Here is a 27,881-nt window from a genome sequence, read left to right on the forward strand (position 1 = left end):
GATAATTAGTATTATTAGTTTTGTAAATCAATCAAAATCATATCTATTTTTTTTAGATCGTCAAAAATATATTTTTGGTGTGCTGCAGAATTTTAATAATTAGTTTATGTGTGCTGTGAGATGAAAATTGAAAAGTTGGAAATTGCTGATTTAGGTCATTAGGATTGTGGGTCTAAGGGAATTAATGGAGCCTGGAATAGAGCTGTCCTGCCTATCTGAGGGCTGAGGGCTTTAAGACAGTAACTCTCTCTCTCTCTCTCTCTCTCTCTCTCTCTATATATATATATATATATATATATATATATATATATATATAGTCTCCCTGCAGACTTTCCTATAAAGGAAAGGGAAACCAACCATGACTTCTCAAAAAGCTATTATTATCTTAAAGAACCAGAGTTCTGGGGTACCTGGCAATACAGATTTAGACCTTGGAGGCCATTTAAGCCAGAAACAGGGGTGTTTAAAACCAATGGGCTGCTTCCCATTTTGCAGTCAGTTTGGAGTGATCCTAGGGTCCTGCATATGGGACTGTGGGCCCCTAATTAACTGAAATTCCCATTGTACCTGATGTTGGGGGAGAGGGGCTGATGTCAGCCGTTCTCCTGCACCAAGCCTCACAAGGAGGTTGTTAACCAGCAGTGAACGGCTTCTTTAGATTTCAGTTCCTTGTTATTCCTCCTGCTCAGAAACAGTGAAAGATCTTTAGATGAGGAGTGTGCGGAGGAGCAGGACATGGGAAAGGAGGGAGGTCATTCTTTTATCATGACAGGAGAATGTGCCTTAGACAATTGAATGTTGTCTGCACTTCAGCTTAGATTCTTGGATAGTTCAGAGTTTCTTATTTGATCTAGAAGAATAAGGCTTAAGATTATCCAAACCTGCAATCATGGCCCCAGGAAGTCATTGTTTTAGGACATGGCTTCAGTAAATATCTCTTCTCTTTAAACTTGCTTTGCTGTTTATGAGGCAAGGATGAAGCTTCCAGTCAAAACAGATGCCCTCTTTCTCAATGACGAAGTTAAATAAAACTTCAGGACAAAGCTCTTAGCAGCACATGAAATCAGATGTCCTGTTGTATTGTTTAATGGTCTAACAACCCAAACCAGGATGCATGGGTCAATGTGTACAATACCTTACTTTACACCGGTCTTCAGCATTATTCCTCATAAAACCAAACACCCCACTCAGATCCAGGAAGAAGTTTCTTCTGCATCTACATGAATGGCCTTTGGAATAATTGAGCAGAAAAAGCATAGTAGTGTGAAATATTTATAAATTACTGAGTCAGCCGAAACCGGTTTGGCTCAGTGGATAGAGCGTCGGCCTGCGGACTCAAGGGTCCCGGGTTCGATTCTGGTCAAGGGCATGTGCCTTGGTTGCGGGCACATCCCCAGTAGGGAGTGTGCAGAAGGCAGCTGATCGATGTTTCTCTCTCATCGATGTTTCTAACTCTCTATCCCTCTCCCTTCCTCTCTGTAAAAAATCAATAAAATATATATTTTTTAAAAAAATTACTGAGTCAGTTCTAGCCAACATCTTGGAACTTTTTGTTTTCCCTGGTCCCAGATGTTTCTCCAGGTTCTGGAGATGGAGAGGCTAATAGTAGTGTCATAAAGAGGGCAGCTAACCAGACAACACCTAAGACACGAGGTTTATACTTTTCACCACTTAGAGAAAGCCCACGTCCCAAGAGAAAAGCAGCTCCAGCCAGAGCTCTCTGGAGTTATAATCCCCAGAAACGGTACCAGAGGGAGCAGCTAAAGTGCCTGAGAGTCTGGCTTCTTGAGCCATGGTCTAGTAGACTGTGTTCGAGGACTTCCTGTTCCTAAAATCATCCTTGGGATCTGTCCAGTGAGGCTTGAGGTCCTGGGCTGAAGCCTCAGATCAGCTCCATTCCCCGTGGGAACTTGCAGAAGACGGGCCTTAGGATTCCAGACAGGCATTCACAGTCTCTACCTTGTGGCTCTTCCTGACCCCCGCTCAGCACTGCACTTAGGGCCCCTGCCGCCTTCCTCACACTCACACAGGCAGATGCAGCCACGCGGCTCTTCGAGGCCCATCCACAACCTGCATGAAGTCAGCAGGGTGCCCCAACCACAGAATGAAATGAGGGAAGTGGGACCGAGACTCAAACTTCCTGTCCTCACTACAGAAGCGGCTTCAGCTTGAGCATCAGGGTCACAGAGCTGATTATTTATGTGGGACAGAGCTGCCCAACGACACAGAAACTCATCTTGTAGTCATTGCTGGCGAGAGAGCGTTTTATCCTGAGTCCGTGGGTTTAAACGGTGCTAGTGTTTGGCTTACGTGGTCGGTGACAGGAGACAGTGACCAGGAATGTCCAGCTGCTGACCAGGATGAGCAGGAATGTGTTGAGCAGAGCCTGGGCAGGAGTTGTGCTCAGGGTCAAGTAAGTAGCAGCTAGCTGCGAGTTCCATCTCTCTCCACAGACCAGGAAAGAAGAAAGGGCTGAATCAGTGGCAAAGAGCTGCAGCTGCTTGCCCCACTCACCTCTGTTCCCCGTGCAGGACGGCGTGTTCTCCTACCGGGTTTCACCTGGTGTATGATCGCTTCCAGCTGAAGATCTCATCCAGACTGGAAGAGGGAGAGACCTCCCGCTTCTGCAGGGTTCCCCAGCGACGCCGGCCCCCTAGGAATGAGCCTCGGTGCTTGCTCAGCCCTTTCATCCTCTCTTCTGTTCGGAAGAAGTCAGTCAAGGCCCGGAAGTACTCCAGGATGACCTCGTGGCTCCATGCTGGCAGAGACTCCTGGCGCAGGAAGCCACAGTGGCCCCCGTGGCGGCTGAGCAGGAGGAAGAAGTAGGGGTTGCTGTGAAAGAGTTCAGTGGGCAGAAAGTGGTCTGGGGGCCCGCACACGGGGTCATCAGCGCTACAGATGCACAGCACAGGCACGGCTGCCTCGTCCACGTCCCGGAGCGGGTCGTTGTGGTCCCAGTAGGCGTCCCAGCTGATGGGGAAACTCTTGGTGTGGCAGAAGAGGGTCTCCTCAAACTCTCGCAGGGAGCGGCTCCTGAACAGTTTGTGGGTGTCCACTGTGTCCTCCAGGGCCGTGGTGTACCTGGCAGCAAGAAGGTGAACAGAGAAGGTAGGAAAGAGAGGGGAGAATTAGAAAACAAATCAACAAATTGGAAGCTCACAAGCCAGATTCTGACCACAGAGGCTTTCTTTGGCCATATGATGTTTTTAAAAACGTCCATTTCATTGTCATCATTTAAAATGCAGCTATTGGCCCGGCTGACATGGCTCAGTGGTTGAGCACCAACCTATGAACCAGGAGGTCATGGTTCGATTCCCGGTCAGGGCACACGCCCGGGTTGTGGGCTGGATCCCCAGTGTGGGGCATGCAGGAGGCAGTCGATCAATGATTCTCATCATTGGTGTTGCTGTCTCTCTCTTCTCCCTTCCTCTCTGAAATCAATAAAATATATTTTAAATAATAAATAAAAAGCAGCTATCAGGCTCCGTTAGACAAATGAGAAGACCTGGCGAGATGGGCTGGCGGTCCTGAGAGCAACAATCGGTATTTCCTCCCTCCTTCCTGTGTCAAGTTCCTACCAGGTCTGTCCCTCATGGTATTACCTGCCCAGCACAGGGGCAGCATTTGACTGTATAGCTGCTGAGCTACAAGGACGATAGCTCTCCTCCTGATCAAAACTCCTGACCCTCTGTGGGAACTTGTGATGAACTGTCACCTCCTGAACCCCTCTGAGAACAACTCACTGGCTCGGACTATCTAAACCAGCAGGTGCACCCCCATAATTAACATTTTACTTTAGGTTGTATTAGTTTGTGTGTGTTTTAAAAGCGAATATGCTATCCAGATAATGACAAATGAGGGTGTGGAGGAGGTTTTCCTAGAGAGGGCTGGATGGCAGAGGCCGTGACTGTAATTGATTTACAGGGCGAGTTACCCAATGGGAGCCTGAGAGCAACTGTTCTGGGGAAGAGGGACATCTTTGCTGTTGCCACCTCTCCAGAGAAGGCCTGGGGCCCCCGATGAGGAGGCCAGGATGGGCAGCTGAGACCTTTGGGGGGATCAATCCAGCAGTCGTCCGTTGAATTTGGATGTGTGTCTCCTGAAATCATTCAAAGCGATTTGCCCTGAGTCTTTAATCCCAAACTTCCATGAGCAGAGTAGTTACTAAAGGCTCCGGTTTCCTCTCCACTTCACTCACCTTATCCCTCAGCTGGTGCCTGGCAGGGGGGAAGGGAGGGGGATGGAAGCTGGCACTTAAGCCACACGAGAACACCTTGCTCCTGGGCTACTCTGAAAGCTCTGGGTTGTCATGGCAGCCTGCTGTTATTGAGCTCAGGATTTGATTTCAGAACAGGAGGCAAAATGGGGCAAGAAAAGAAAGAGAAACCACAGTTGCCGCCATTTATTGAGCACCTCCCAGTGCCAAGCTCACTTCCATGGCCTCATTTCATGCATACGCGTACCTGGGGAGGTGGTTATTATTAACTCCATTTAACTGAAGAGAGAAGCGAGGCTCCAAGGAGTTCGCTAACTTGCTGGAAATTCAGGATTTGAACCCGTGACCTGCGCCCACATCCCAGGTCTTTCTGCCCCAACACACTGTTATCCACGTGTCTCTGACCGCATTCTGCCTCTCCTAGGAGAGCGACAGTGCCAGCCGCGGCCTGGTTATGTGCTGTGGGAATGTCGCCTTCTCCGGGGAAAAGTCCCACCTGTATGCCTGGTGGTAGGGTAGAATGTTCTCGTTATGGAGATTTTTTTAAATGTGTTTAAATATTCTTTAAAATTTTGCCTTAAGTATTGAGCACATAGGAATATGCAAAATATTTGTTGGGTCTAAAGATTTTTAATAAACACCTCCACATTTTTTTATTCCTGTCACCTCCAGGCTCAAAGACTGTGAGGGAACATTCTGGACAGATAGCCAGCTGCAATCGCTTCCAGAGCCCTCTTTGCTGACTTGACAAGCGGCGGACTAAGCGGTAAACGTCAGGCACTGCCTGGGTCCGGGAGGGCGCCCGCGCTCAGTTGCTAGGACACGGTGAGGCTGCGTTGCGGCCAGGGGGCCCAGGGCGGGAGGCCCTGCCTCGGATAATGATGCTGACGGAGTCTTCCGTGGCTTTTGAACCGGCTCCCCGCTCTCCCTAGACTCGAGGGCAGGACAGCTTCCGATGGTGTGAGGAGAACCTGGCCCACGTCGCCGTAGACCTGAGCCCACGCCAGGCAGAGCTGTGTCTCGCTCAGCCCAAGACCCCATTACCCCCTCCCGGGTCTGCGGCCCCGTACCCACCTGCTGAGGGCGATTTTCTGGTGCAGCAGGAAGCCCCGCTCGTAGGGCCAGGGCAGGCCGGCCTCAAACCACTCGCGGCAGCGCAGCACCGGCGAGATGCAGGCGGCCCCGGTCATGTAGCTGGAGGAGCCGCACTCGCCCAGGTAGGACAGCAGCAGCGCCGAGCCCGAGCCCTCGCTCACCGCGAACAGCGGGGCCGCGGGGTGTCGGAAGCGGATGTAAGTGACCGCCTCCTTGAGGTCGGAAGGGTCCCCGAAAGGCTGCAGCCGGGGGCTGGCCAGCGGGCAGCCGTGGTGGCCGCGGCGGTGGAAGATGACCGGGTAGTAGCCGCGCTCCAGGGCGAGCAGGCAGAGGCCGAGCACGTTGCGGGTGAGGCGCCCCCACGCATTGGGGATCACCAGCAGCACCGCTGGAAGGCCCCCCGCGTTGGTGACTCGACGGCCCCGGGCGCAAGGTCCCACGACCCAGTCCAGGGCCACCAGCCCGTTGTCCGCTAACTGCAGGTACTCCCGGGCCAGCTCGGGCCCCGGCCCGGCCGGCAGCACGAAGTGGCAGAGGGTCTGCAGGTGGGGCCCCGAGAGCCAGGAGCGCGGGCCCGGCTCCAGCGCCGCCGAGCGTCGCAAGGCGCGCAGCAGGCACTGCGCCAGCGCCGACGGCTTACAGATGAGCCTGCACCCGCCGGGCAGCGCCTCGCGCCCGTGGCCGAACTGGTCCGCCGGGCCTCCGCCGTCCGCCTCCTCCTCGTCGTCCGGGCCCCCGGCCCCCGGCAGGGTCCAGGCTCCGACGGCGCGCCTCCCGAGGCGCCGCAGCCTGGGGGCCAGCAGGCCGAGCAGGGCGATCGCGGCTAGGAGCAGGGCGAGGGCGGCGCCCCACGGCGGCATGGCGAGGCCGGAGAGTCCCCGGCGGGCGGCGGGCGGCGGGCGGCGGGCGGCGGCGGCAGGCGATGGGGCTGTCCCCTCCGCGAGTTCCCCGCTCTGCCCGCGGCTCCGCCCGGCTGCGGGCGGCTGCCCAGAGCCCTCCCGCGCGGGGGGGCGCCCTCCGGATTGGCCACGGCCCCGAAGAGGCAGCCAGTTCGGGCCTGGCTCCCCTTGTCCGCCCCCACCCCCGCCCCCGGCCCTTTGTACAGCGATTGCGACAAGCAGGAGCAGAGGGTGAAAGGAATCGAGGCCACGGAGAGGGACGAGGACGCGCCAGCGAGCCGGAAGGGAGTGGGGAGGGCACCGAGCCGAGGAGTGGGGTGTTGGCGGCAGACAAGTAGGGAGACTCCCAGCCCAAGGCTTGGGGGACCGGGATGAGCAGGAGTCCCTGTCCCGCTCCTCCGCCCGGCCGGGGTGTAGCTGCCGGGGAGACCCCGCGTCTCTGCGCCCTCGGGGGCCGCTGCTGAGAAGCAGCAGGAGAGAGAGAAGTGAGAGACCGCAGCTCCCGGGCTCCCGGAGCTGCCGCCGAAGGCACCAGCCGCGCCTCCCTCCGGGCTCAGCCGCGCTCTCTGACCTTGGAGTTTCTCTCGGCCCCGTGGGCACCAGCAGCTGCGCAATACCCCCCCCCCCCCCGGGGCGTCTGGCGCCGGGCCTGCGGGGACCACGGCGCGCGGGTGTGCGGCGGCCCCGGCCTGCATCAGTGCGCTGTGCCTCCGCCCCCGGAGCGTGGGGCCCCCAGGAGCCTGGCTTCTGATAGATCTTTAAAACCGCTCCCTAGGCCCTGGCCGGTTTGCTCAGTGGCTAGAGCCTCGGCCTGCGAACTGAAGGTCCCAGGTTCCATTCCGGTCAAGGGCACATGCCCGGGTTGCGGGCTCAATCCCCAGTAGGGGGCGTGCAGGAGGCAGCTGATCAATGACTCTCTCTCCCATCATGTTTCTCTCTCTCTTCCTCTCTGAAATCAATAAAGATATATTTAAAAAAAACAACAAAAAAACCCCAAACCGCTCCCTAGGAAGGACTTGCCCAGAAGGAACAGCCCCTCGCCTCCTAAGCCGGAGAAAGGACACACTCGGGTGCGGGGTGAGGGAGATACCTGTCACCCTGTGAAGGGGCTGTGCCAGGGCGTGGGTGGGAGTCCCTTCATCACCTCAATGGCTAGCAGTTCCTGGGGGGACGGGGAACCCCTTTGTAAGTCACAGGTATGTGAGAGATGACTGAACTAACACCTTCTTCCTCCATCTGAAGTTGGGGGCTAGGCATCTCAACCTTCACCCTTCACTCACGTTGCCGTCTTTCCTCAAAATCCTGAGGAGAGCCAAGGAAAAGGGGGCCAGAGGGCAGGGAGAGGCTGCAGAAGCGGAGCCCCCGGAGGGGAGGCCTTTGGTTCCCCGCCTCACGGCGGCCAGTGTGTCCCGGAGCGCACGCCGGCCAGCGAACAGAGTGGAGGCGGAGGTGGGGAGCCGGCAGCTGCCGGCCGACCCCGGCCTCCCAGAGCGTCGGGGGGTGGGGAGGGTGGAGGTCTGAGACCCCCGAGGCCGGTTCCGGCCCCATTTGCGAGGGCAGGAGTGGGACGGGCTGACGGTGGGGCTCTGGGGCGGAAAATCAGTCCTCCCTCCGCTCGGACTTGGTGATGCTGCCCTTCTTCGCATGGACGGGTCCGGAGCGAGTTTGCCGGAGGAGCGTGCCCGTCTCTCCTCCTGGGCCACCCGGTCCACAGGGACCCCATTCCGCCCTCCGCCCGGCTCCGTGATCCCACCCAGGCGCTGGGACGAATGCTGAGCGGAGGAGGTGGTCCCCGCCTGCCCTGCAGCGCGCGGCGCCCGGGCGGGATTCCCACACAAAACTTTTCCGGCCGGGGGTTCGGGACGCGCGCGCGCACAGGCGGGGCTGAGGGCGGGCGCTGGGGCGGGGCGGGGGCGGGGTGAGAGCGGCGCCGCGCGGAGCGGCGGGGCGGGGCGGGGCGCGGGGCGGCGAGCAGGGGCGTCCGGGTGCGCGGTCCGGGGCGGCGCGTGGGGCGCGCGCGCTGGGGTGTCCGGGCGCGCGCGGAGCGGCGGGACGGACAGGCGCGCTCGAGCTCGGGGTCTACGTGGGCGCGCGCGGGCGGGCGGGCGAGGTGGGGCGGGGCAGCGCGCGCTCCCTCCCTCCCTCCCGTGCGGGCGGCGGGCCGGATCTGGGATGGCGCCTCCTCCGCCTTCGCCCCAGCTGCTCCTCCTGGCAGCCCTGGCGGGGCTCCTGAGTCCCGTTGAGGTAAGGCGACCCGCTCCGGAGAAGGCTCAGAGCTCTTTGCCGAAAGTTCGTCCTGGAAGGAGTAGCGCGCGGAGAGGGGACGAGGAGTCCGCCCCTGGCGGGCAGGGCCTGGGTTGGGAGAGGGCAGGGCCCTCGCTGAGGCCAGCGCCCTAGCTCCTCTGCGCCTTGGACCCACAGGTGATGGCTGAGCCGGCGGAGGAGGCGGGAGCCCGTTGTCCGGAGGGCCTGTGGCCTCTGCCCCAACAGGTAGGAGCCTGGAGGGCGACGCGAGAGAGGGCGTGAAGGGGGAGCCCAGTCCCGCTCTGGCCCCTCTGCACCTCCGCAGTCACCCTCGGAAGGACCTCTGCCGGTTCCTCCATCCCTCAGTCGCCCACGTCTTCATCCCGACCTGGAGGCCTGGGGCTTATTGTCCCCTCCCCACGCCCCACACGGAGCCTCCCAGCGGCTTTACGCTCTCTTCTTTCCCCACATGTAGGTGTCACCCAGAGTGACTTACACACGGATGAGCCCACGGCAGGTGAGTACTAGCAGGAGCCATCCAGGTGCCTGCACTTACAGGCTTTCTCTGCCTTTTCAGCTCATCATCTCCATTTGTTACCACTTCCCTCAGGATGAGGCAACTGTTCTTAGTCCGGATGATGAGCCGAAGGCCTCTGTGTGCTGTGCTGTGCAGGGAATGCTGTCGAGGGGCTGGCTGTGTGGGCAGGATGGTAGTAGACAAAACAGCTCCTGCTCCAGATCTGCTGTGTGACTGGGAAGTCGCCGGGCTTCTCTGGGCCCGTTTTCTGTAAGGGAGGATATCAGTAACGCCCCTCCCCGTGAGGAGTAAATGAATAGTGTGTGACTGCACTTTGCAGAGTACGAAGCTGTGCTGTGTATGGAGTGTGCCTCAGGTTACCAGGCTCCAAACTGTGGGTTCGCCTTGCATGGCTGCCTCTGTTTTTGCCAGTGGCCAGATAGCTTCCATATCCCTTTGGTTTTCCTTTTGAAAAATCTCACCTTTTTTATCCTGTGATAATTTCAGGCCAAGAAACTTCATTCCACCTACCTGATTCCTTTCCTCAAACATCCCTTTCACGAAATCATGTTGCTGTTCAGAAACCTTGGATGGCTCATTTCCCACCTTATCTTGACCACTCTCCCTTGCCTGGCTTTCAGGCCCGACCTAGTTAATTAAGCCTTGTCTGACCTCTCCACATCTGGGGCTCACCTGCCACACGTGTGAGTGCCAAGCTCATTCCCATGGCTGTACCTTTGCTCCTGTCCTGACCTGAAGCTCAAGCACGAAGCTCCCTGGCCACCTACCATCCATACGCATCCATTTCAAAGCCCAGTGCAGGGGTCAGCTCTCCCATGAGACCTTGCCTGATCACATCAGCCCTTATTCATCACCTTCTCTAAATCTGCGTAATGCTTATAACTTAAATCTTACAATTTAACAACTAGCCAGTTTGAGTTTTATTAGCTTGCTCTTTCATTTGCATTAGTTCTGTTTCCCTGAGTTTCCTTTACATTCCCTGCATGTGGAGTTCGTGAGTTCTCTTTAGGCATCTCCTACAGCATCTGGCACAGTGCTGAGCATCAGGTCAGCTCAATCAAAGAATATTAATAATTGATCAAGTGTTTCCATCCTGGGAATGTGCACCTGCTGCCGGTGTGCCCTGTATCTGGATGCCTTTGGGAGACTGATTATATAGATAGGCTCAATGAAAAGAAGACCTGGTCTCCAAAGAGGGGATGCTTACCATCTAGGCTGGGGACCTGTAGAACCATCATTGCAGGTGCAGAGCAATACAGCTAACGAGGGTGGTCGGAGTCTGACTGGGATAACCAGGCGCACTGTCATGGAAGCTGAGCTTTGAGGGGTGGCACTTGATGGAGGAGGGGTGAAAGGAATGCTCAGAGGCGAGAGGGAGTGCATGCCGCTACCCAGGGTCCCTCTTCCTTTCCTGAGCCCGCCTGGTGGGAGGGTCATGTTGCCATCCTGGGAGTCCCTTTAAGCTGGCCCCAGGATGGGAGAACTTGGGATTATCACAGAAGGCCCCGGCCTGGCTTGATAGCTCCATGCCTTTCCTCCAGGCAGAGGATGTCAGCTTCCTCTACCACCCCTGTGCCCACCCCTGGCTAAAGCTCCAGCTTGTCCTCCTGGCCCACGTTCATGTGGCCCGGCCCTCACTGGCCCCCGACTCCAGCCTCACTCAGGACCGGGTAAGTGGTGGGTGCAAGTCAGTTGTCTGACACGGGCAGGGGCTGTAGCTCCGTGTGCAGGAAGAGGGAAATTTGGGGGCTTCCTCTTGCTCTCCCCCAGCTTCATGTTAGCTCTTCCAACAATTGCCTTCATTCACAGCCCCTGGTGTTGGAAGCATGGGGGGTAGTGCTGGAGATGGCGTGGGTGGAGCCGGCCTGGGCTGCCCACTTGCTGAAGAGAAGGCGGTGGAAGAGGCACAGGAAGAAGGCACAGTTCCTCTCTGGTAGCCTCTCTGGGCCCTCTCCCTTGGCGCCGACGCCGGGCAGAGGGAGGCTGTGCCGGAGCGGGTGTGTGCAGGTGAGGAGTGGGACCCGGCGTGGCTGGTGGTGTGGTCGCTGGGTTACCTGGGGAGAGAGGATGAGTGCCGTCTCTTCTCCCCTAGGCCCCAGCTTTGGCCTTTGCTCTGCGGAGCTGGCGGCCCCCGGGCCCAGAGGTGGTGTCCAGAGCGCCCAGGCGGCACTCTCCTGGTGGTGCCAAGAGGCGAGGGCTGCGGGCTGCCCTTGGTCTCCAGCCCACATCCTCAGCCCCGAGGTTCCCCTCTGCTTCCGCATGGAGCTTGGAGAGCAGGAAGCCCAAGTCAGGAACCCCAGGGGAAGGGGGTAATGCTCCATTTGTGCCCACTGCCCCCCTGCTACCTGGGGGGCCTCGAGGCAGTGCCAGCGCCAGGATAGAGGCCCAGGTGCCCAAAGGGCAAAGCAGCCCAGGTGGCTGTGCCTGCCCAAGCCAGGCTTCCCCAGCCCCTCGGGCAGCAGCACCTCCGCGGGCAGCCCGGGGCCCCACCCCACGCACGGAGGAAGCTGCCTGGGCCGCCATGGCCCTGACCTTTCTGTTGGTGCTGCTCACCCTGGCCACACTCTGCACGCGGCTGCACCGAAACTTCCGACGCGGGGAGAGCATCTACTGGGGGCCCGTGGCGGACAGCCAGGACACTGTGGCTGGTGAGACGTTCCCTTCCTCACCCATCCCCAGCCCCGCCCCATGGCTTCCCGGCCCTGACGGCTTCCCACCCTGCCCGTAGCTGTGCTGAAGAGGCGGCTGCTGATGCCCCCGCGCCGGGTCAAGCGCTCACGTCGGAGACCCCTCCTCCCACCCACGCAGGTCAGCGGCCCAGATGGGGACAGCTCCGACTGACCTGCCCCGGCCCGGCCACTGTGGCAGGTTTTGCCCCTCCTCCCCCGGGGAGGCCGCGACCTCTGCCACGTGGACCACGCGCAGGGCCGCCCTCTGGTGGCCTGGTGGAGCATTTGCAGAGGGGTTGGTTCTTAATGTGTTGTTTGTGGGGAAGGGTGGCCCAAGGAAGAAAAAGGAGCCCTTTTAGCCTCCTTTGCCAAAACTCTGTATTTTTAACTAAATTATTTTAGTAGAATCTTGCATTGAGTTTGTACAGACATACTCGCTCCCACCCGTGACACTGTCCTAGGCCATTTAGGTTGTGAGGGAGTTTATAAAATCAATTGGGGACTGCCAACTTGGGCCTCAGAGGCAGGGTTTTAGGAGGGAACCCCTCCCACCACTGTGCGGGGGGAATGGTGTTACTTACTGCACCTTATTTCTGACAGCAGGAGGCCTCCCTCCCTCAGTGAGGAGCTGTATTCATTTGCTTCATACTCCTGACACATCCATCTTTCTCCCTTTCATGTTTGCCACCTCCCCAGACCCCTCCCCTCAATTCTCTAAGCATCAGAAACAGCACATGATCACTTATTTATTTTTGATACAAATGTACATGATACACATCTTGACAGCAGCCCACCCACCACCATACAGGGAGAGCCTGGCCCCCTGGGGCAGAGGCAGGATGGGAGAAGAGCTGGTGGGCGCTGCCATCTGCCTCCAGCCTTCCCAGGCTGCAGCCCAGGTTCCAGGTACCCAGACACCGCAGGCACAGGTGCTAGCCTCTCAGAGGTTATAGGGAGGGGCCTCGGCTGAGTCAGGGACCCCGGGGAGCCAGCCCCAGGCTCAGGTGCTCAGTTCTCTGCCCCAGCCAGCACACTCCCCCTCCACAGGGAGGGGGAGGGCAGATGGAGGGGAGTGGTTTTCATTTAAGTTTATAGAGAAGGGGTACGAGTGGTGGGAGTGATGAGGGGAGGCAGTGGGCAGGACCCCAGTTGGTTACTCTGGCAGTCCCTGGCCCCAGGATGGGTGAGAGGGGGGCTGACCCCCCACACTGGTCCCCTCACCCTCAAACTCCATACGGACCAGGCCTCTGGAACGGCACTGCCGCCCATCCACTCACACGCAGGGACACTTAGTTACCACGATGTTAAAATTAAGGGGTGGAGAGAGAGAGAAGAAGAAAAAGATTTTCCAGTGTTTGCTGCTGGGGACCCCGGGACACAGGTTGGGGCCGTTTGGCATTGAAGGAGAGCAGCATGGGGGCTGGTGGCTACAGGATGGGGACATCCACAGAGATTATGTACAAAGGAGGGGGTGCCCCCACTCAGCCCCCAATAGGGCTGAACTGGCTCATGGGGGTGGGATGCATGTAAGGGGAACGCCCCGCCTGGAGTGTCCCCACCAGACCCTTTGCTGAGGGCGCCCTGGAGGGCAAGGGGCTGGGAGTGATGCCTTACAGGCCCCTGCACGCTAGAAGGGGAGGGGACGCTATGTACAGGGGAGGTGCATGGAATGGGGGGGACAGAAGCTCCTGCCACCCCACCTCCCCGTCCTTGGGGGCGTGAGGGGGGCGGGCACCAGGATGCCTGGCTGCCAGGGGACAGTGGCAGCACTAAGGGCACTTGGCGCCAGCGGCTCTGTCGGGGTGGGGATTAGTGTCTGGAGTGGCCCATCTCCCGTGGCCAGTGAGGTCCCAGGGTGTAGGTGAGGGGGTAGGGAGAGTGGTCACTGCTTCTTCTCCCGGGTGGTGATGGTGACCAGCTGCTTGGCAGCCTTGGCAATGTCATAGGCGCACTGGATCACCTGCTGAGTCAGCAGCTGGAAGTCCACAGGGGCGCCCGGCTCTGGAGGCACTGTCTTCCGGCACTCACTCTGCAGCCGGTAGGCGCTGGCGTTGAGCAGCCGCAGAGAGCTGCGCACGGGCTCCAGGGCTGGTCTCTGGAGGGAGGGAGGAGGGAGGCCTTGGAGTTGAAGCTGTGAGTACTGATCGGGGCCCGGGGTGTCCACACCTGCCCCACCCCGAGCCCTCCCAGTCCTCCTCTCTCTGGCCCCGTACCTTTGGGAAGAGAGAGGCCATCTCAGTCACAGCCAAATGGATCTTCTCTGAACAGGGCACAAAGCTGTGGGGGAGGGTATGCATTAGGGGGCTCTCGGGAAGGTTGCCAGGGACAGTGGAACACTGGCCCCTCTCGCCCTCTGCAACACCCACAGGCCAGAGAGCTGGTGCCCCGCCCCATACCTGTCATGCTTGAATTCCTGGGCAGCCCGCAACAATTCCTGAATGTTCTTGGTGACCTGCTCCGTCTTCAGGATGACGTCCTCCGTGCTGGGAAGCCCGGGGTCCAGGTCTCCATCCAGGCTTTCCAGCTCGGGGTGGAAGTCCTCCTCCTTGCCCAGCTCCAGAAACCGCTTCCCTTCCAGTCTGGGCGCGGGGAGAGAGAGACACGTTCTAGCCATGAGGCCTCTTGCCTGTGCCCTCAGCCACTCCAGGGCCCACCTGACCTCCCTCTGCCGGGGCGCCTCACCCAAGCAGGGGGTCCCCACTTTGCGTGTTTTCATAGTCGCTGTCGGCACCGCTGCCGTGGCGGGAAAGTTTGCTCTGGAGGACGCAGGACGAGACAGCCGGTGAGACATTCACGCCCACACAGCCCCACCCCTCCCGTCACACATCCCACGCAGCCGTCCCTTAGGCACAGGGAGGAGACGTTACCGCGTGGCGGCTTCCTTCCTGGGAGCAGGACAGCAGTGGGGAGGGGGGAGTGAAGGGCACAGCTGAGGCCGAGACCCCCTTCCGGATCTAAAACCCAGGAGGGCTCGAGTCAGTCTCTCCTCCCTGTGGCCCACCTTCCAGCTTCTCCGCACGGAGGGTGGGAACCGTTATGTCTCGTCAGCCTGTGCCCAGCCTCCAGCACAAAGCCTGGCACCCACTGGGGTCTCAGAACCTATTGCAGAAACGGACCCACTTGCCCCGGGCCCTGCTTACCCGGTAAAGGCTGGCCGGGACGTGCACGGAATAGATGGCGTCATCCTCCAGCTCCTGGGGGTGAGCACAGTAGGGTCACGGAGGGCCCCATGGTGGACTCAGCCCTGTTTCCCCACCACCTTGAGCCGGCAACTCACAGTGCTGTGGAAAGGCTGCAGCCGGGGTGGCGAGCTCGTCCCCAGGTGGGCCCCCAAAGGGCTTCAGGGCCGAGCCCGGTTCATACATGGAGAAGGCCTGGCGGTCTCTGCGGTGGGCACCCCCACCAGGCCCCATGGACGAGTGTTCTGCTCGCTCGCTGGGGAGGGGGGGCGTGGGCACCGGCCCAGGCGGCTGCCGGATCTGCAAGTTCTCCGCCTGCAGCTTGTGGATCTGGGAGTGGAGGGGTGTCATAGGCTCCAGAGGGTCCAGGCAGCACCCCCACCCCTCCACTGGAAGCCCCACGCCCTTACCTCCCTCTGCAGCCTCCGGAGCTCGTCACTCAAGCTACTGTTGACCTTCATGAGCTGCTGCACCTTTGCCTCGGAGGTAGCCAGGGCCTTCTTTAGCTCCAGGTACTCCTGCAGCGTCACGGCCCCATCAGACAGGTCTGAGGAATCCATGCTCTGCGAGGCGAGACAGAAGCCGGTCAGCCGCCAGGGACAGGGACGGAGGGCTGCTCTCCAAGCTGTGACCAGCCCACGCGTCCCCGAGGCCCTGGGCAATAAGAGGATGGAGCTGGGCCCTGATGGGGGCCGGGGAGGGGCTGGGAGGGGCTGCGCTCAGACCCGAGCACGGTTGTTCCGCGTGGCACCGGCGCTGCGCAGAGGCTCCTGGTCGGTGTCCTCGTCCGAGGCCACGCTGTCGTAGTCGTGCTGGTCGTCGAGGTCACTCTGGCTCCGCACAGACAGCTCGAGGTTGTCTGAGGGCACAGGCCTGTCACTCAGGGCTCAGCCACACAACCCCGAACGGGAGCCATGAGAATACCCTGGGGCGGTGCCCGGCCCCCACGTCCACCTCGCCCTCCCCACCTGTGGGGCTGCTCAGGCTCTTGCCCTGCTGTCTCCGCTTGGCCTCGCTGAGAATGTCGATGATCAAGGTGGCAAACTCTCGGGCATTAAAGCGGGCCAACTTCTGTCGCCCCTGTGAGGCGGAAAGGGCCAGGCTGGCATGACGGGCCGCTGCTCTCAGCTATCAGCTTTAACCCCAGCTAAAACATCCCAGCCGGCTCACTTGGCCAGGCAGGGGGTGAGGGATGGCACAGATTCAGGGTGCCGAGGGGAGCTCTCAGGAGGAGGCTGGAACCCACCTCCCCAAAGCTGCTCACCAAGTGCTCAAAAGAGCAGCTCCTTCCCCACGCCGGTGAGGAAGGCAGGCCCACAGAGCTGGCGGCCCCTGGAAGGGAAGAAAGAGCCCCAGGCCCCCACCAAGCCTCCTTACCTGGTTCCGTGTGGCTGAGTATTCGGGGTTAACGGGCAGGAAGGGCACAGCACTGCGCTCTGTCACCAGGGTGCTGTGATTTTGGGTAGCCAGCCATACTGTGGGGGAGGAGCGGGGAGCAGACTGTCCAGGGTGGCCAGGCCCATGGGCTGGGTGGGGGAGAGCGCTGAGCACAGCTTTCCTAGCTCCTCCCCAGGCCCACAGAGCTTGGTGATCAAAACGGGGGTGGTCTTCCGACAGGCACTGGGCAAGGCCAGCACGAGGCCACTCCCTCTCGCCAGGCCCAGCCGAGTTTGGGCTGGAATCTGGCTGTGGCTAGGAAGGAGTGATGGGGGGGGGGGGGGGGAGAGCGGGGAGCAGGGGGCGGAGCAGGGCTGGGGAGAGAGCCAAAGTGGGAGGCAGCTAGAGCAGAGATGAGCCCCAGCGGGGGGTGGCGGGGTAGGAGGAGCAGGCTGGCTGCCTCCAGCTCAGCACCCTGCCCAGCTGGGGAGGCTGCCCAGGCGGGCTCAGAGCTGGCAGAGGCTTGTACACAGGCCTGCCGAGCAGACCAACCCCAGGCACCCCTTCTTAGTTTCCATCAAAGTACCCGAGAGCCACACCAGGTCCTAGCCTTCCCTAGTGGGCAGTTCCTCTGTCCCATCTGCCCCAAGCCCCCAATACCCTCCCAGCTCACCAGCATCATTTTCTCTTCGATCCACCTCATCATACACGTCCATGGCAAGTTCCTCAAAAAGCCGGTTGCTGAGCTGGAGGCACAGAGCGGGTCACAGGCTTGGTCAGATCCACTGGCCCCCGGTGCCGACAGGGCCAGCTCACCAGGCGTCATAAGATAACCACTTGTGTCCCTTATGCCACCCAGCCCCACAGTCTCAGAACTGGAAACGGACGGGGGTTGGGGGTCTGTCTGCAAGGCTCCAAGGTGGGAGAGGGCAACAGGGAGGCCAGACTGGGCCAGCTAATGCCAGTGTAGGTCAGAAGTGGAGCCAGGGCCCTGGGAGCCTTTGCAAGGCAGGGCCAGGGTCAAAGACAAGGGGTGGGGAAGTAGCAAAGAGGAGACGGGAGGCTGGAGTGGGAGCAGCTCAAAGACTTGGAAAAGGACACCAGGTCAGAGGAAGGGGGAGCGATCAGAGGGGCGGGTGGGGGGGGGGTTAGGAATGGGAGCAGACTCACCGCCTGCAGCTTCTTCTTGGCAGCTTTGGCCAACTCAGACAGGTCCAGGCTGGGGACAAGAAGGGAGCCGAGAATGGGGAAGAAGGGAGAGACCAGACATAAGACGTGGCCAGACCCTTGCCAATGACCCCCCCAAACATGCAGAGACCCCAGGGAGACAAGACCCCAGGGAGACAAGACCCCAGATGCCACACGACCAGAGCCACCCTGCCCCACCCAACCTCCAGAGCCTGCTCCCGTGGCAGACACCAGATACCTCTGAGACATGCACTTTTGCCGAGATCTAAGTCCAGAGGAAGGCAGCAGAGGGAAGAACAGGACAGAGGCAGCAATTACCCAGCAGAAGGGCGCACACGCCTTCCCACGTCAAGCTCAGACTCATCTCTGTGCACACGCCAGACTCAGAGTGTACAGAACTGACCTCCTCTCCCCCCAGCCTGCCCCCGACTGGCTCGCTCCTCCTCTCGGTGACCCACTCACCCGGCACCAACGTCAGCTCCTGGGAGTCACCTGAAACCTCCCTCCGCCTCACACCGCGGCCCGACTTTCCCCGGTTCTGCCATCACTGCCTCCTGCCTGGGCTTTGCTGGTTTATTAATCCATCTCCCCCCTCCCAAACTCTTCTACCCAGCACCCAGGGTGATCTTTTTGACGCACCTGGCGGCACTATTCCTGGCCGTAAAAACATCCCAATAATAACAGGTATAGATGGCATACGTCAACAAAAAGCTCATTTAAAAAATATGCTAAATGCTTTGCATGCATTATCTTATTTAATCCTCTCAACAGCCCACAAAGAGAGGTACAGCTGCCCTCATTTCCAGGTAAGATAACCGAGGCTCTGAGAGGGTAAGCAGCCTGCTTGAGGTCACACAGCCAGGAAAGCAGCAGAGCTGGCTCCACACACCCCCATGCTGGAACCTCTCCGCTCTCGGGAGGGTCACAGCTTTTCTCAGGACTCACAGGACTGGCCACTCCGTCTCTATTCCAGTCTTGCTCCTGGGATTCCCGGCCTCTCACATATGCTGCAGGCTCACCATCTGCTTGCAGTTCCTGGCATAGCATTCCTAACGTCTATGCCTCTGTCTCCCTTGCTGTACGTCCCACACTGAACTACAACTGTCTGACTGGGCTGCCTCCCTTTCTCGACTGTGAGCTCCTTAAAGGCAGGGATGATGTCGGAGCCACCTCTGTGTCTCAGTGCCAAGAACAGCAGCTGGCACTGCGAAGGTGCTCGGTTAGCATTTCATTGAGTTCATGCCCATATGTGTTTACAACACCCCCTGCCACGCAGGCGCACATACCAGGCAGAATCAGACCAAAGAAGTAGGGGGAGTCTCAGGATTTCAGAACAGAGGAGGTCTGGGTTCAGGAATCCAAGGTGCCCAGACCCGACAGTCCCCATCTGCCCACACTGCTCTTTGGAGGAGGGAGCCTCCCTCTATGGATCCAAGCCAGCAGGCACAGCGGGGCATAAAGATGGCCATCAGAGGCAGCCACCAGGTGGCGCCAGCATCCATCTTGTAAGCTGGGTAAGGATTGGACGTGGTACCTCCCAGCCTGGGCACCTGGGGCCTCTCAGATCAGAGGCAGAAACACCTGGATTGTGCCATGCCCTGCCCTCCAGCCCCTGCCCAATTTATGAACACACCACACAGGGCTGGCCAGTTACTCAGGTCCCTGGAGCCCACCACCTTTTCACTGAAGAGCAGAGGTTTATCTAAGATTTCAGTGGGGTCAGTGTCACTGGGAATAGAACCCGGTGACCCATTGCTCTTGGGGGTGCTGCCTGTAGTCAAGCACTGTGTTTTTGACAGAAGGGGGCTCAGGTTACGCTGGCCATGTGCTAAGTTGACACTTATCCGCCCTGGGGCCCAGAGTTAGGGAGTAAGGACTGGACTATGAAATGTTTGTGCTTCTAGCCCCTGGAGGAGTGGGGTGAGGAATGTGGAGGGGTCCCAGGCCCCTAAAGCCTGGGGCGCTGGAGGGGTGGGGGCTCTGGGGATCAGGCACCAACATGGCTTCTAACAGCCTCTGGGACAGGACACCAGGTGGGCACTTACCTATCGGCCATCTGTGGGATGATATAATGCCCATTCTTGTGATCTGAACAAAAATAAAAATGCCAAGTCACTGGTGCTGAGTGGCCTGAGTAGCTGGAAGCCCACCTCACTGCCATGAGCAGGGATAGGCACCCAGAAGTGTCAGGGGAAAGCCTGGGAGCTGGCTGGAAGTTATGCCCACCCCCACTCCCTACCCCAATGTGCTGCAGCCCAGAGCCTGCAGCAATTTCACCGGAGCCAGTTGCTTAGCAACGCTGTTCCCCAGCCGGCTCTGTCACCATGGCACCTGCTGCTGAGGTGTGTCTGGGTCCCACCTGCCTGGCCCAGCCAGGCCTGCCCGCACTCTGCTCACCAGGCTTTCGTCCACAGAGGTAGAAGGCCAACCGGTCAGTGAGCTCATATTGGCACTCGACTAGCCTTTCTGCCAGCTCATGGTGCCCCGCCTGCCTGTGGGGAGGGGGCATGGCTCAGCCTGCAGCGGCAGCCCACTCCCCCCACCCACCCAAGCCCCACCCTTCAGCCAACCCTCACCTGGCATAGTCAATGGGTGTTCGGCCATTCACGTCAGGAGAGCCAGGATCAGCCCCATACACTACAAGAAGCTCGGCCTGCAGCGTCTGCCCGGCCTTGGCAGCCACGTGCAGAGGCGTGGTGCCCTTCTCTGGGTGGAAGAAGTTGGCCTGGGCACCCAGGGACAGCAGGCGTAGACATGTCTCCAAGTTGCCTGTCCGCACGCTTGAATGCAGTTGCTGCAAGGAGCAGGAGCATGCAACAATGTGTGAGCCCCTCCTCCCTCAAGCTGCACCTGGTACTGGAAAAACCCGGGACTCCTACAGCTCCACGGGCCCAGCTGAAGTTCGGTTGTCTGGGGGGACTGAGGGCTTCCCACTAGGAGTTAACACCAATTAATAGTAGCTGTTGTCAGTCACTATCTACCACCTGCTGTGCGCTCTGCTTGGAACAGACGTTATGAGATGATGCTGTTCTTTCCCATTTTATAGATGAGAAAACTGAGGCTCCGAGAGGCTAAGGAACTACCCCAAGTTTTCCTGGCTTTTGGGTGGCAGTTGGGGAATTTTAGCCTTGTGTGTCCACCTGGGAGTTGAGGGGCTCTGACCACATGCAGCCTAACCAAGCAAGTTCGTTGCTCCACATGCCCGCGGTTCTTGCCTGACTGCGCTGCCTTGGGGCCTAGGGCTGAGGGGCGACTAAGGAGAAGCCTTCAGGGCGTCATGGGTGAGGAGAGGCCCATCCATCCCATCGTGGGGCCCCTCCAACCTTGCTGAGGTCTTTGGCGGTGACGCCGTCGTCATCCCGGCAGGGGAGCTTGTGCACAAAGGCCAGCATCTGGTACTTGGCCCTGATGAACTCTGACTTGATGGGGCTGCACGGGGCACATAGGAGGAAATGGGGAGCAGAGCCAGAGAGGCTAGTTACCTGGCCACCTCCCAGGCCCATGTCCCAGACCACCCAGCCCCTGCCACCACCCCTCCAACCCGACTCACTGGACTTTGTCTTGGGGGTTGGCTTTGCGCCGGCCGCTCTGCACTTGTGCAGGGTCCAGCAGGGAATGCTCCCAGATGGAGTTGGCCCCGTTGCTGGCGAGCGTGTGCACCATCTGCGGGGAGGAGATGCCAAGTGAGAGCCCACTGAGTGCTGGGCACTGGGCACCGGCCACAGCCAGTGTGGCTGCAAAAGTACCAAAGGGCCTACTGGGTGCCTGTTCACTGCTGCACCTCTATCCCGTCAGGCCACCCAAGGATGTGGGTCCTGTTTAGAACTCCAGGTCACATGACGAGCATGCCAAGGCTGAGAGGTTAAGCGTCCTGCTCAGGGCTACATGGCCAAGCTAGTAAGTGGCAGAGCAGAGATGAGAGCCCAGGTCTGTCTGACTCCAGTCCTGGATGCCTCCTCTCTCAGATGAGTGGATGGGTTTGGGTTTGGGGTAGGGTCTTCCCCAGGCAGGTGTGTATGTTAGTAAGAGGGAAATGTGCCTGCGATCAGCACACACTGTGGGACGGAGGAACGGCGGGCCAGCACCGTACCTGCAGCAGCGTGGGAGGCCAGGCGCTGTGGCGAAGGTGCTTGACAATGGAAATGTGGCGTCCCAGGCTCCGGTGCACACTGCAGCACTCGTCACACACCAGCACACCCCTGCTGATGGAGGCCCAGCCAGGGTCTGCCGGGGTGGAAGCCAGGGTCAGCCACAGCCAGATGCAGGCAAGACCCCCTGAGCACCTGCTCTGGGCCAGCACTATGCTTAGTATCCGCACATTCACTCACTTGGTCCCTCAGAGGTCTAGAAACTGGGACACCAGGAGGCACAGGCGACTGAGGAGGAAGCTGAGCTAAGGCAGTGAGAGGGATTTCCACACAGGCTGGCAGCTGGCGACGGACACAGCCGAGCCCTTTCCTACATGTTGGGCGCTCTGGGAAGGTGTGGTCCCCAGGGCCTACTCAGCGGGCATGGCTTCCTGTCCTGCCGTCACCACTATCATTCCCACAGCCTTCCCCAGGGAAACAGGGATCCCCTAGGGGACGGAACCCCGATGTTTCCACACCACTCATCCCTAGGCGCTCCTCCTGGGTCTGGGTCAGTGCCACATCTCTCCCGCACCCAGACTTCTGTTGGAGCCAATGGCCCACCCGCCGGACCCATCGCAACCCCCAGGGACACCTGACTCTGCCCTTATCCTGCCAAGGCAAGAGGCCTTTGCCTGCTGAGCCTCCTGTCACCATCACTGATGGAATCCCTCTTAAGGGGGATGGGGAGAGCAGAGGAACTAACGCTGACTGAGCACCCACTGTGCCCCATGGGTGCTGTATGCATGATGCCTCTCACAACTGGTAGGGAAGGCTACCCCTGCCTGAGCACTGAGGCAACAGTGCCTCCAGAGAGCTCAGCGCACGTGCACGAGGTCACACAGCGAGGGAGTGGGACTGCGGGGATATGCACCAGGCACTTAGGTGCCAGAGACCGTGCCATGTCCAGAACCGCTGTGGTCCCTGTGCCTCTGTCCGGAAGGGGACACCCCCCAGGGAACTAGGGGGCTCTGGGAACCTCTCTCCACTCCTTGAGAAGTGAACTTTGGAAACAAGAAGGGGGCCAGGACAGGGTGGGAGCTCCTGGGGTCCCTCTCAAGGGCAGGGGAGATGCCACCTCTCCCAGGCCCCTGGGAGAGGGGGAGGGGACAGCTGCATACAGCTCAGGCTGTGGAAAGGTCACGGGGGAGAAAGCAGCCATTGTGTGCCACTGGAGAGTGGGGGCAGGGAGCCTGCCTCCCAGGACACTGTGCTCTGCCCGGGCCCCCACCCTGTCTCAGGAAGCCCTGTCCCGGGGAGGGAGGCTGGCTCCCTGCCTTGCCCCACGGTGCTCAGGGGTAACGAGAGCCTCTCCAGCCAGAAGGTGATTCTCAGACCCTTCCCCGAAAGGACTTCTAGCCAAGACCCCAGGAGAATCGCGAGGAGACTCTGAGTCAGGGTGCGGCATGAGCTCTGCCCACAGCAAGTAGCCCCTCATAGCACGGGAACAGGAAGGGACAGAGGGGGCTCAGCTTTTTGGGTCAGGGACCCCCCACTTCCCCAAAACAGAGCAACAGGAAAACACGAGGTGCACACTATACGCCTTCTTGGGGAGCTAATTCCAGGGGCCCAAGAGGAAGGACCCCACCATCTGTGCCAAGACGGGCAGCCCGAAGGCACACTTGAGTGTTGGCTTCACCCAAGTAGTGAGCCGCTCCAGGTATGAAAAGCTCCCTCCCCCACTCCCAACACCACTGGGTCAGGGGTCTGCCTTCCAGCCATCACCGGCAGCCCAGGCAGGAAGCTGGAAATGACGCAGCCTAAATTCCTCTTGTTGAAATGGTGGGGTTTCCTGTAAGTGGGGAGCCGCCCAGGCCAGGATCACAAATGGACCGCCCTACAGAGAAGCCCAGCCTAGGAGGACTGGCCAGAACAGACACGGCAAGTCCCTGAACATGGCAGTGACCAACACACTGGGATCTGGGGAATGTGGTCCAAGACTCTGCTTGCCACTCTCCTAGGCTGGGAGAGGGGTCCTCCCTCTCCTCCCCAGGTCCACAGTGACCTGAAATAGGAAGGGTGGGCAGGGGACACTGTCCTGGTCTGGGGCACACTGGTGCCAGTTCAGTTCTGATTGACAGATGAGAAAGCCCACCCTCACCCCACTCCCTGTTCCTTATGCCCAGGGGACATTGGACATACCCAAGCAAGAGCCCCCAAGCCTCACCTAGGCCAGTTGCTAAGCCGAAGGGCCAGGAAGGGTTCCTGAAAGCCAATGGCTATTGAAGTTTAAGGTTAAAGGGACTCTTGTCCCAATGAGGTTCCCTGGACCAAACTTGGGGCAGAAGAGAGACAGGGAATGCAAGGGCCAGGGGATGTGGTGACCAACTTGGTATCTGCCAATCCTCCCCCTGGACGCCTGCCTCCCGTCAGGGTGGGGGTCTGATAAATGTGGGCAAGTGGCAGGAGGGGTCCTGAGGTAATATTAACCAGTGTCAACCCCACGGAGGTTTCTCCTAAGATAAATTCAGGCCACCACTTAAAGCCATTAGTGGCCTCTGGGCCAGTAGATCTGCTATAAAGGCTAGCCTCTCCTGAGCTAGGGACCAGATCCTCACTAGGGAAGAGAGAGAAGCCGCCATACTGAAAGCAGGCAAGAGCCGTCTACAGAAATGGAGGTCAGAACGGCAGTTACCTTTGGGGGACACTGACTGGGCGGAGGCACAAGAAAACCCTGCAGAGTGATGGGAATGCTCTACCCCTGGATTGGGGTGACGGCTACAGCTATACACACACGTACAAACCCATCAGGCCAAACAGAAAGGTGCGTGCAGTTTGCCATTCGTAAGTTCTATCTCAATGAAAGAGGAAGAAAGCCCACCACTCACCCACCCCACAATAATCTGTCTTATGAGGAGGCACAGGAGCCTGCAGGTTCCCAAATGGCCCTCGCTGGTGGCCAGCCTTGCTCATCCAAGGTGCCCGTAGCTCCGCCCCTGTGCCAGAGGCTGCAATGGAGGCCCGCGGGGTGAGGAACAAGCCCTTGAGAGCTGGGCCAGACTGTGTGGCAGGGGGAGGATGGGGAGACACACATTCTGCAGGTTCTCTGACCCCAGCCCCTCTCTTGGACTCCCAAGGCAGGCAGGGGCACAGATGGTGCCTGACCAGCAGCCATAGCAGCCATGCCCAGCTGCCTCACATCATACTCACACTTATGCCCTGCGTACCCACGCCTGGGAGCGGAGGGAGGACAGGGAGGGGCCTTTGGGGTCAGGCTGCATCTCACCTTTTACCTCCATAACCACCCCCCCATTTCTAGGGCTGCGAATGCAGGGTTCCTACCACAGCGAGGGAAGCCTATGACTCTGGGTAGGAGGCACACACCAGAGGTGGCTCTGGGTCTGAGCTCCAGACAGTTGCCTACTCTCAAGCCTTTCACTTGGGCTGAGCGTAGTTCCCAGACGGAGAGCGCCATTCCCCGCAGCACACAGCGGGGTCTGGAGCCGACCCAAGTGGCCAGCAGGGGTCCTGACAAGCATCCACACACCCGGGGAGTGCTGCTCTGTGCCAGACACCTTGCTAGGTGCTGGGGTGGGGTGATAAGACTTTGTCATCACCCGGCCCACCTCATCACCCTCACCTTCTCACCATTTGCCTCTCCCTGACCTACTCAAGGGGAACGAGGGCCCCGGGGCACAAATGCCTCTGTGGAATGAGGACGGGGATAAGAGTTGGGCAGTACAAACACCTCACATACACACCCTCCTCCCCCGAGCCCCATGGGCATCCAGAGACGCAGCCAAACAGGCAAGTGGAATGGAAGAAAGACAACTGCCTTGCTGATGCTGCTCTACATCCCTCAAACCCAGAATCAGGACCACAGATCTGGAGATGGGACACTCCCCCCAAATCATTTCTACTCCAACTTCTTTGCCTTACAGGTGAGGAAACTGGGGACAGAGGGAGGAAGGTCTTGCCATGGGGTCACAGAGTAAGCTGGAAGCAAAGGCAACCCTAAGACCCAGGCCCCCTTGAAAGGGTGTCTGCTGTGCATGCTACTCCCACCCAGCAGAGCGGCACAACCACCTGGGGCAGACATACAGAAGGCAAGCTCTCCTCTCCCCCCTCTATCCCCGGGGCTGGGGCTGGGGCAGGGGATCACCGTTTCCAGCTAATTAGAGGTCAGCACACACAACCCCAGACAGCTTCTTCGGAGCCCGCTAGATCCCGCTAGATCGTGGCGTGCCCTGAGAGGAGGCCTCAGGGTCATAACCAACCACAGAGCGCCATGCCTTTGCCAGCACCCAGTTCCCAAACACTCCAGGTTGGAGCCACCAGAGCATCTGTGAGTCTCCACCTGTTGGGGTCCTGGGGCTGTCCAAAGAATGTCTGGGAGTTATGGGCCCACAAAACAGCACCCCACGCTCTCACACCTGGTCTGTCCACAGTCCCCCTAGAGTTCACAGACCCCCTGAGCCTGCCCAGGGAGATGGTTCCTTTTCTAAAGAGAGGATGGACAAGGCCAGGGCTCCCCCGCCCCCGCCCCGCGCCAGCTGCCGAGCCCCATCACTGGCAGTGTCCTCCCACATCAGAAGGGAGCAGCCTGGGGGGTCACTGCTCCTCACTTCCTCAGCAGGTCAGGGGGTTGGCATCAGCCTGGAGCTGACTGCTGGGAAGAAGGGAAACACCATGGTAAACACAGCCCAGAGGCAGGCCAGGGACCAGCGGGCTCCTGGGGAATCTAGAACCCTCAACACTACTCCCTGCCCATTTCTGGTCAGACTGGGCTAGGGCACCAGGAGGGGTATCTGCCCAAACCGGGGCGATGCCAAGCTCACTTTCCCAAGCGGGCCTGGCTGAGGCACAAGGAAAGCCGAGTCTAGGTGGACCCAGTCACCAGGTGGCCTGGGGGATGCCTCAGAGGAAGATGCTCAGGCTCACGCTGGCGCTGTACACCAGGCCTGCAAGGAGCCCCAGCCTGGGGAGCCAGGGGCAGGGAGTTCTAGGAGTAGCCACCCCCTCATCTGCTCCCGAGGAAACCGTATCCAAGCTCCCCCTCCCCCCGGCCCATCTGCCCAGCTCTCTGCCCCTTGCCCTCCGCCACCCCAGCAGGCCAGCAGACCATGCGAGCAGCAGGTGCAAGACGCGGGGGTGGCACCGAGCCGGCACAAAACCACACTCGCCCCCACCCCCTAAACCTGGCCGGCCTCCGCCACAGCCCTCGGCCACCCCAGGCTGGCGCTTCCGTTCGGATCTCGAGATGGGGGCGGGGGGCAGCTAGCCGCCCGCCTCCCTCAGACTGAGGGGTGGGAGGCGGCGCCGAGAATGTCCTTCCTCGCTCGTCCGCGGGCGCGAGGGAACCGGGGCCCCCCAGCCGGCCCTCCTGCCAAGGACGAGGCTCCGCAGTGGCCCGGGCGGGGGCCGGGGCCGGAGGCCGCAGCCCCCGGCCCCACGCCGCAGCCCCCGGCCCCACCCCGCCCTCCGGCCCCGCACGGCGCTCCCGCCAGGCCCAGGCGCCCGCCCGGCGGCCTCGGCGCGCGGTCCCGCCCCCGCCAGGCCTGCTTACCCGGGGCGCTGCAGTCCGCACACACCTCCGCCCGCGGCCCCTTCCGGGACATCCTCAGCGGCGACGCGGCCGCAGCCCTCTGGGCCAGCGTGGGGGGCGCGGGCGGCGGCCCCGGGCGGCGGCGGCGGCGGCGGCCCTGCTGCCCGTCCCGGCTCCGGCAAGGCCCCGGCTAGGCTCCGCGCGCCCAGCCAACCGACCGCCCCTGGGCTGGCCCGGAACCCGCCGTGCCCGCCTGCCCGCTCGCCCTCGGGCGCCCTCCGCCCCGCGCCGCCCCGCCGCCGCTCGCCGCTCGCTCTCTCCGCCCCTTGCGCGGCTCCCGGCCGCTCCTGCAGGAAGCGGCGCAGGCCCTGCCCACCGGGGGAGGGGCAGCCCGCACACCCGCCCCGCCGACCGGCCTGCTGGCCGCGCCTCCCGGAGAAAGGAAGCCGAGAGCGCGGGCGGGAAGGGGCGGGGGCGCTTAAAGGGACCGCGGACGCCGCCGGGCGGGAGCAGGCGATCTCGCCTGCGGCCGAGGCCCCACCCCTGGCGTATCTCCGGCCCGAAGGCGGCGTGAGTCAGCCCATCCCCTTCGCTTTCGAGATGGGGGTTGGCCCGGAGTTCGGGCCCTAGGACAGTGGCCCCTGGGAATCAGAGACCTGAGTGAGGAGCTGGAGGCCTAGGCTCTCCTTCCTGTTAGGGGCTGTGGCTTGGGGTACCCGCTTATCTCTGGTTGGCGTGAGGTGTGCGTCCTGGTCTCCCAGGTGTCCACATCTGTGTGTCTAGGTGTGTGTGTGGTCACACTTGCTGACTATGCACACCGCCAACAACATGGACGCCCAGATGCCAAAGAGGTCCAGCCGTGTC

General features: G+C 60.2%; 3 protein-coding genes across 3 annotated transcripts; 1 reads left to right on the forward strand and 2 right to left on the reverse strand.

The window, feature by feature from the left end:
* Window positions 1-1,546: 1,546 nt before the first annotated feature.
* ABHD15 (abhydrolase domain containing 15) lies at window positions 1,547-6,304 on the reverse strand. Its single transcript, XM_079798873.1, has 2 exons — window positions 5,291-6,304; window positions 1,547-3,081 (listed from the first exon to the last, which is right to left on the reverse strand). Exons 1-2 carry the CDS (start codon window positions 6,169-6,171, stop codon window positions 2,556-2,558), a joined length of 1,407 nt encoding a protein of 468 aa, XP_079654999.1. The 5' UTR covers window positions 6,172-6,304; the 3' UTR covers window positions 1,547-2,555.
* Window positions 6,305-8,265: 1,961 nt separating this feature from the next.
* TP53I13 (tumor protein p53 inducible protein 13) lies at window positions 8,266-12,066 on the forward strand. Its single transcript, XM_079797709.1, has 7 exons — window positions 8,266-8,454; window positions 8,632-8,700; window positions 8,930-8,971; window positions 10,534-10,662; window positions 10,802-10,999; window positions 11,085-11,640; window positions 11,721-12,066. The coding sequence occupies exons 1-7, from the start codon at window positions 8,383-8,385 to the stop codon at window positions 11,831-11,833; spliced, it is 1,179 nt and encodes a 392-aa protein (XP_079653835.1). The 5' UTR covers window positions 8,266-8,382; the 3' UTR covers window positions 11,834-12,066.
* Window positions 12,067-12,455: 389 nt separating this feature from the next.
* GIT1 (GIT ArfGAP 1) lies at window positions 12,456-27,339 on the reverse strand. Its single transcript, XM_079797708.1, is given in 21 exon segments — window positions 12,456-13,756; window positions 13,875-13,938; window positions 14,058-14,240; window positions 14,344-14,417; window positions 14,529-14,615; window positions 14,802-14,855; window positions 14,939-14,962; window positions 14,964-15,170; window positions 15,251-15,403; window positions 15,566-15,699; window positions 15,809-15,920; window positions 16,218-16,315; window positions 16,891-16,963; window positions 17,388-17,436; window positions 19,451-19,493; window positions 19,803-19,897; window positions 19,982-20,199; window positions 20,729-20,834; window positions 20,956-21,068; window positions 21,496-21,629; window positions 27,039-27,339. Coding segments are annotated over 21 exon segments (2,286 nt in total). The 5' UTR covers window positions 27,091-27,339; the 3' UTR covers window positions 12,456-13,543.
* Between the last annotated feature and the right edge of the window lie 542 nt (window positions 27,340-27,881).

The sequence above is a fragment of the Cnephaeus nilssonii genome, assembly GCF_951640355.1.
Source record: "Cnephaeus nilssonii genome assembly, chromosome: 19".
NCBI lineage: Eukaryota > Metazoa > Chordata > Mammalia > Chiroptera > Vespertilionidae > Cnephaeus > Cnephaeus nilssonii.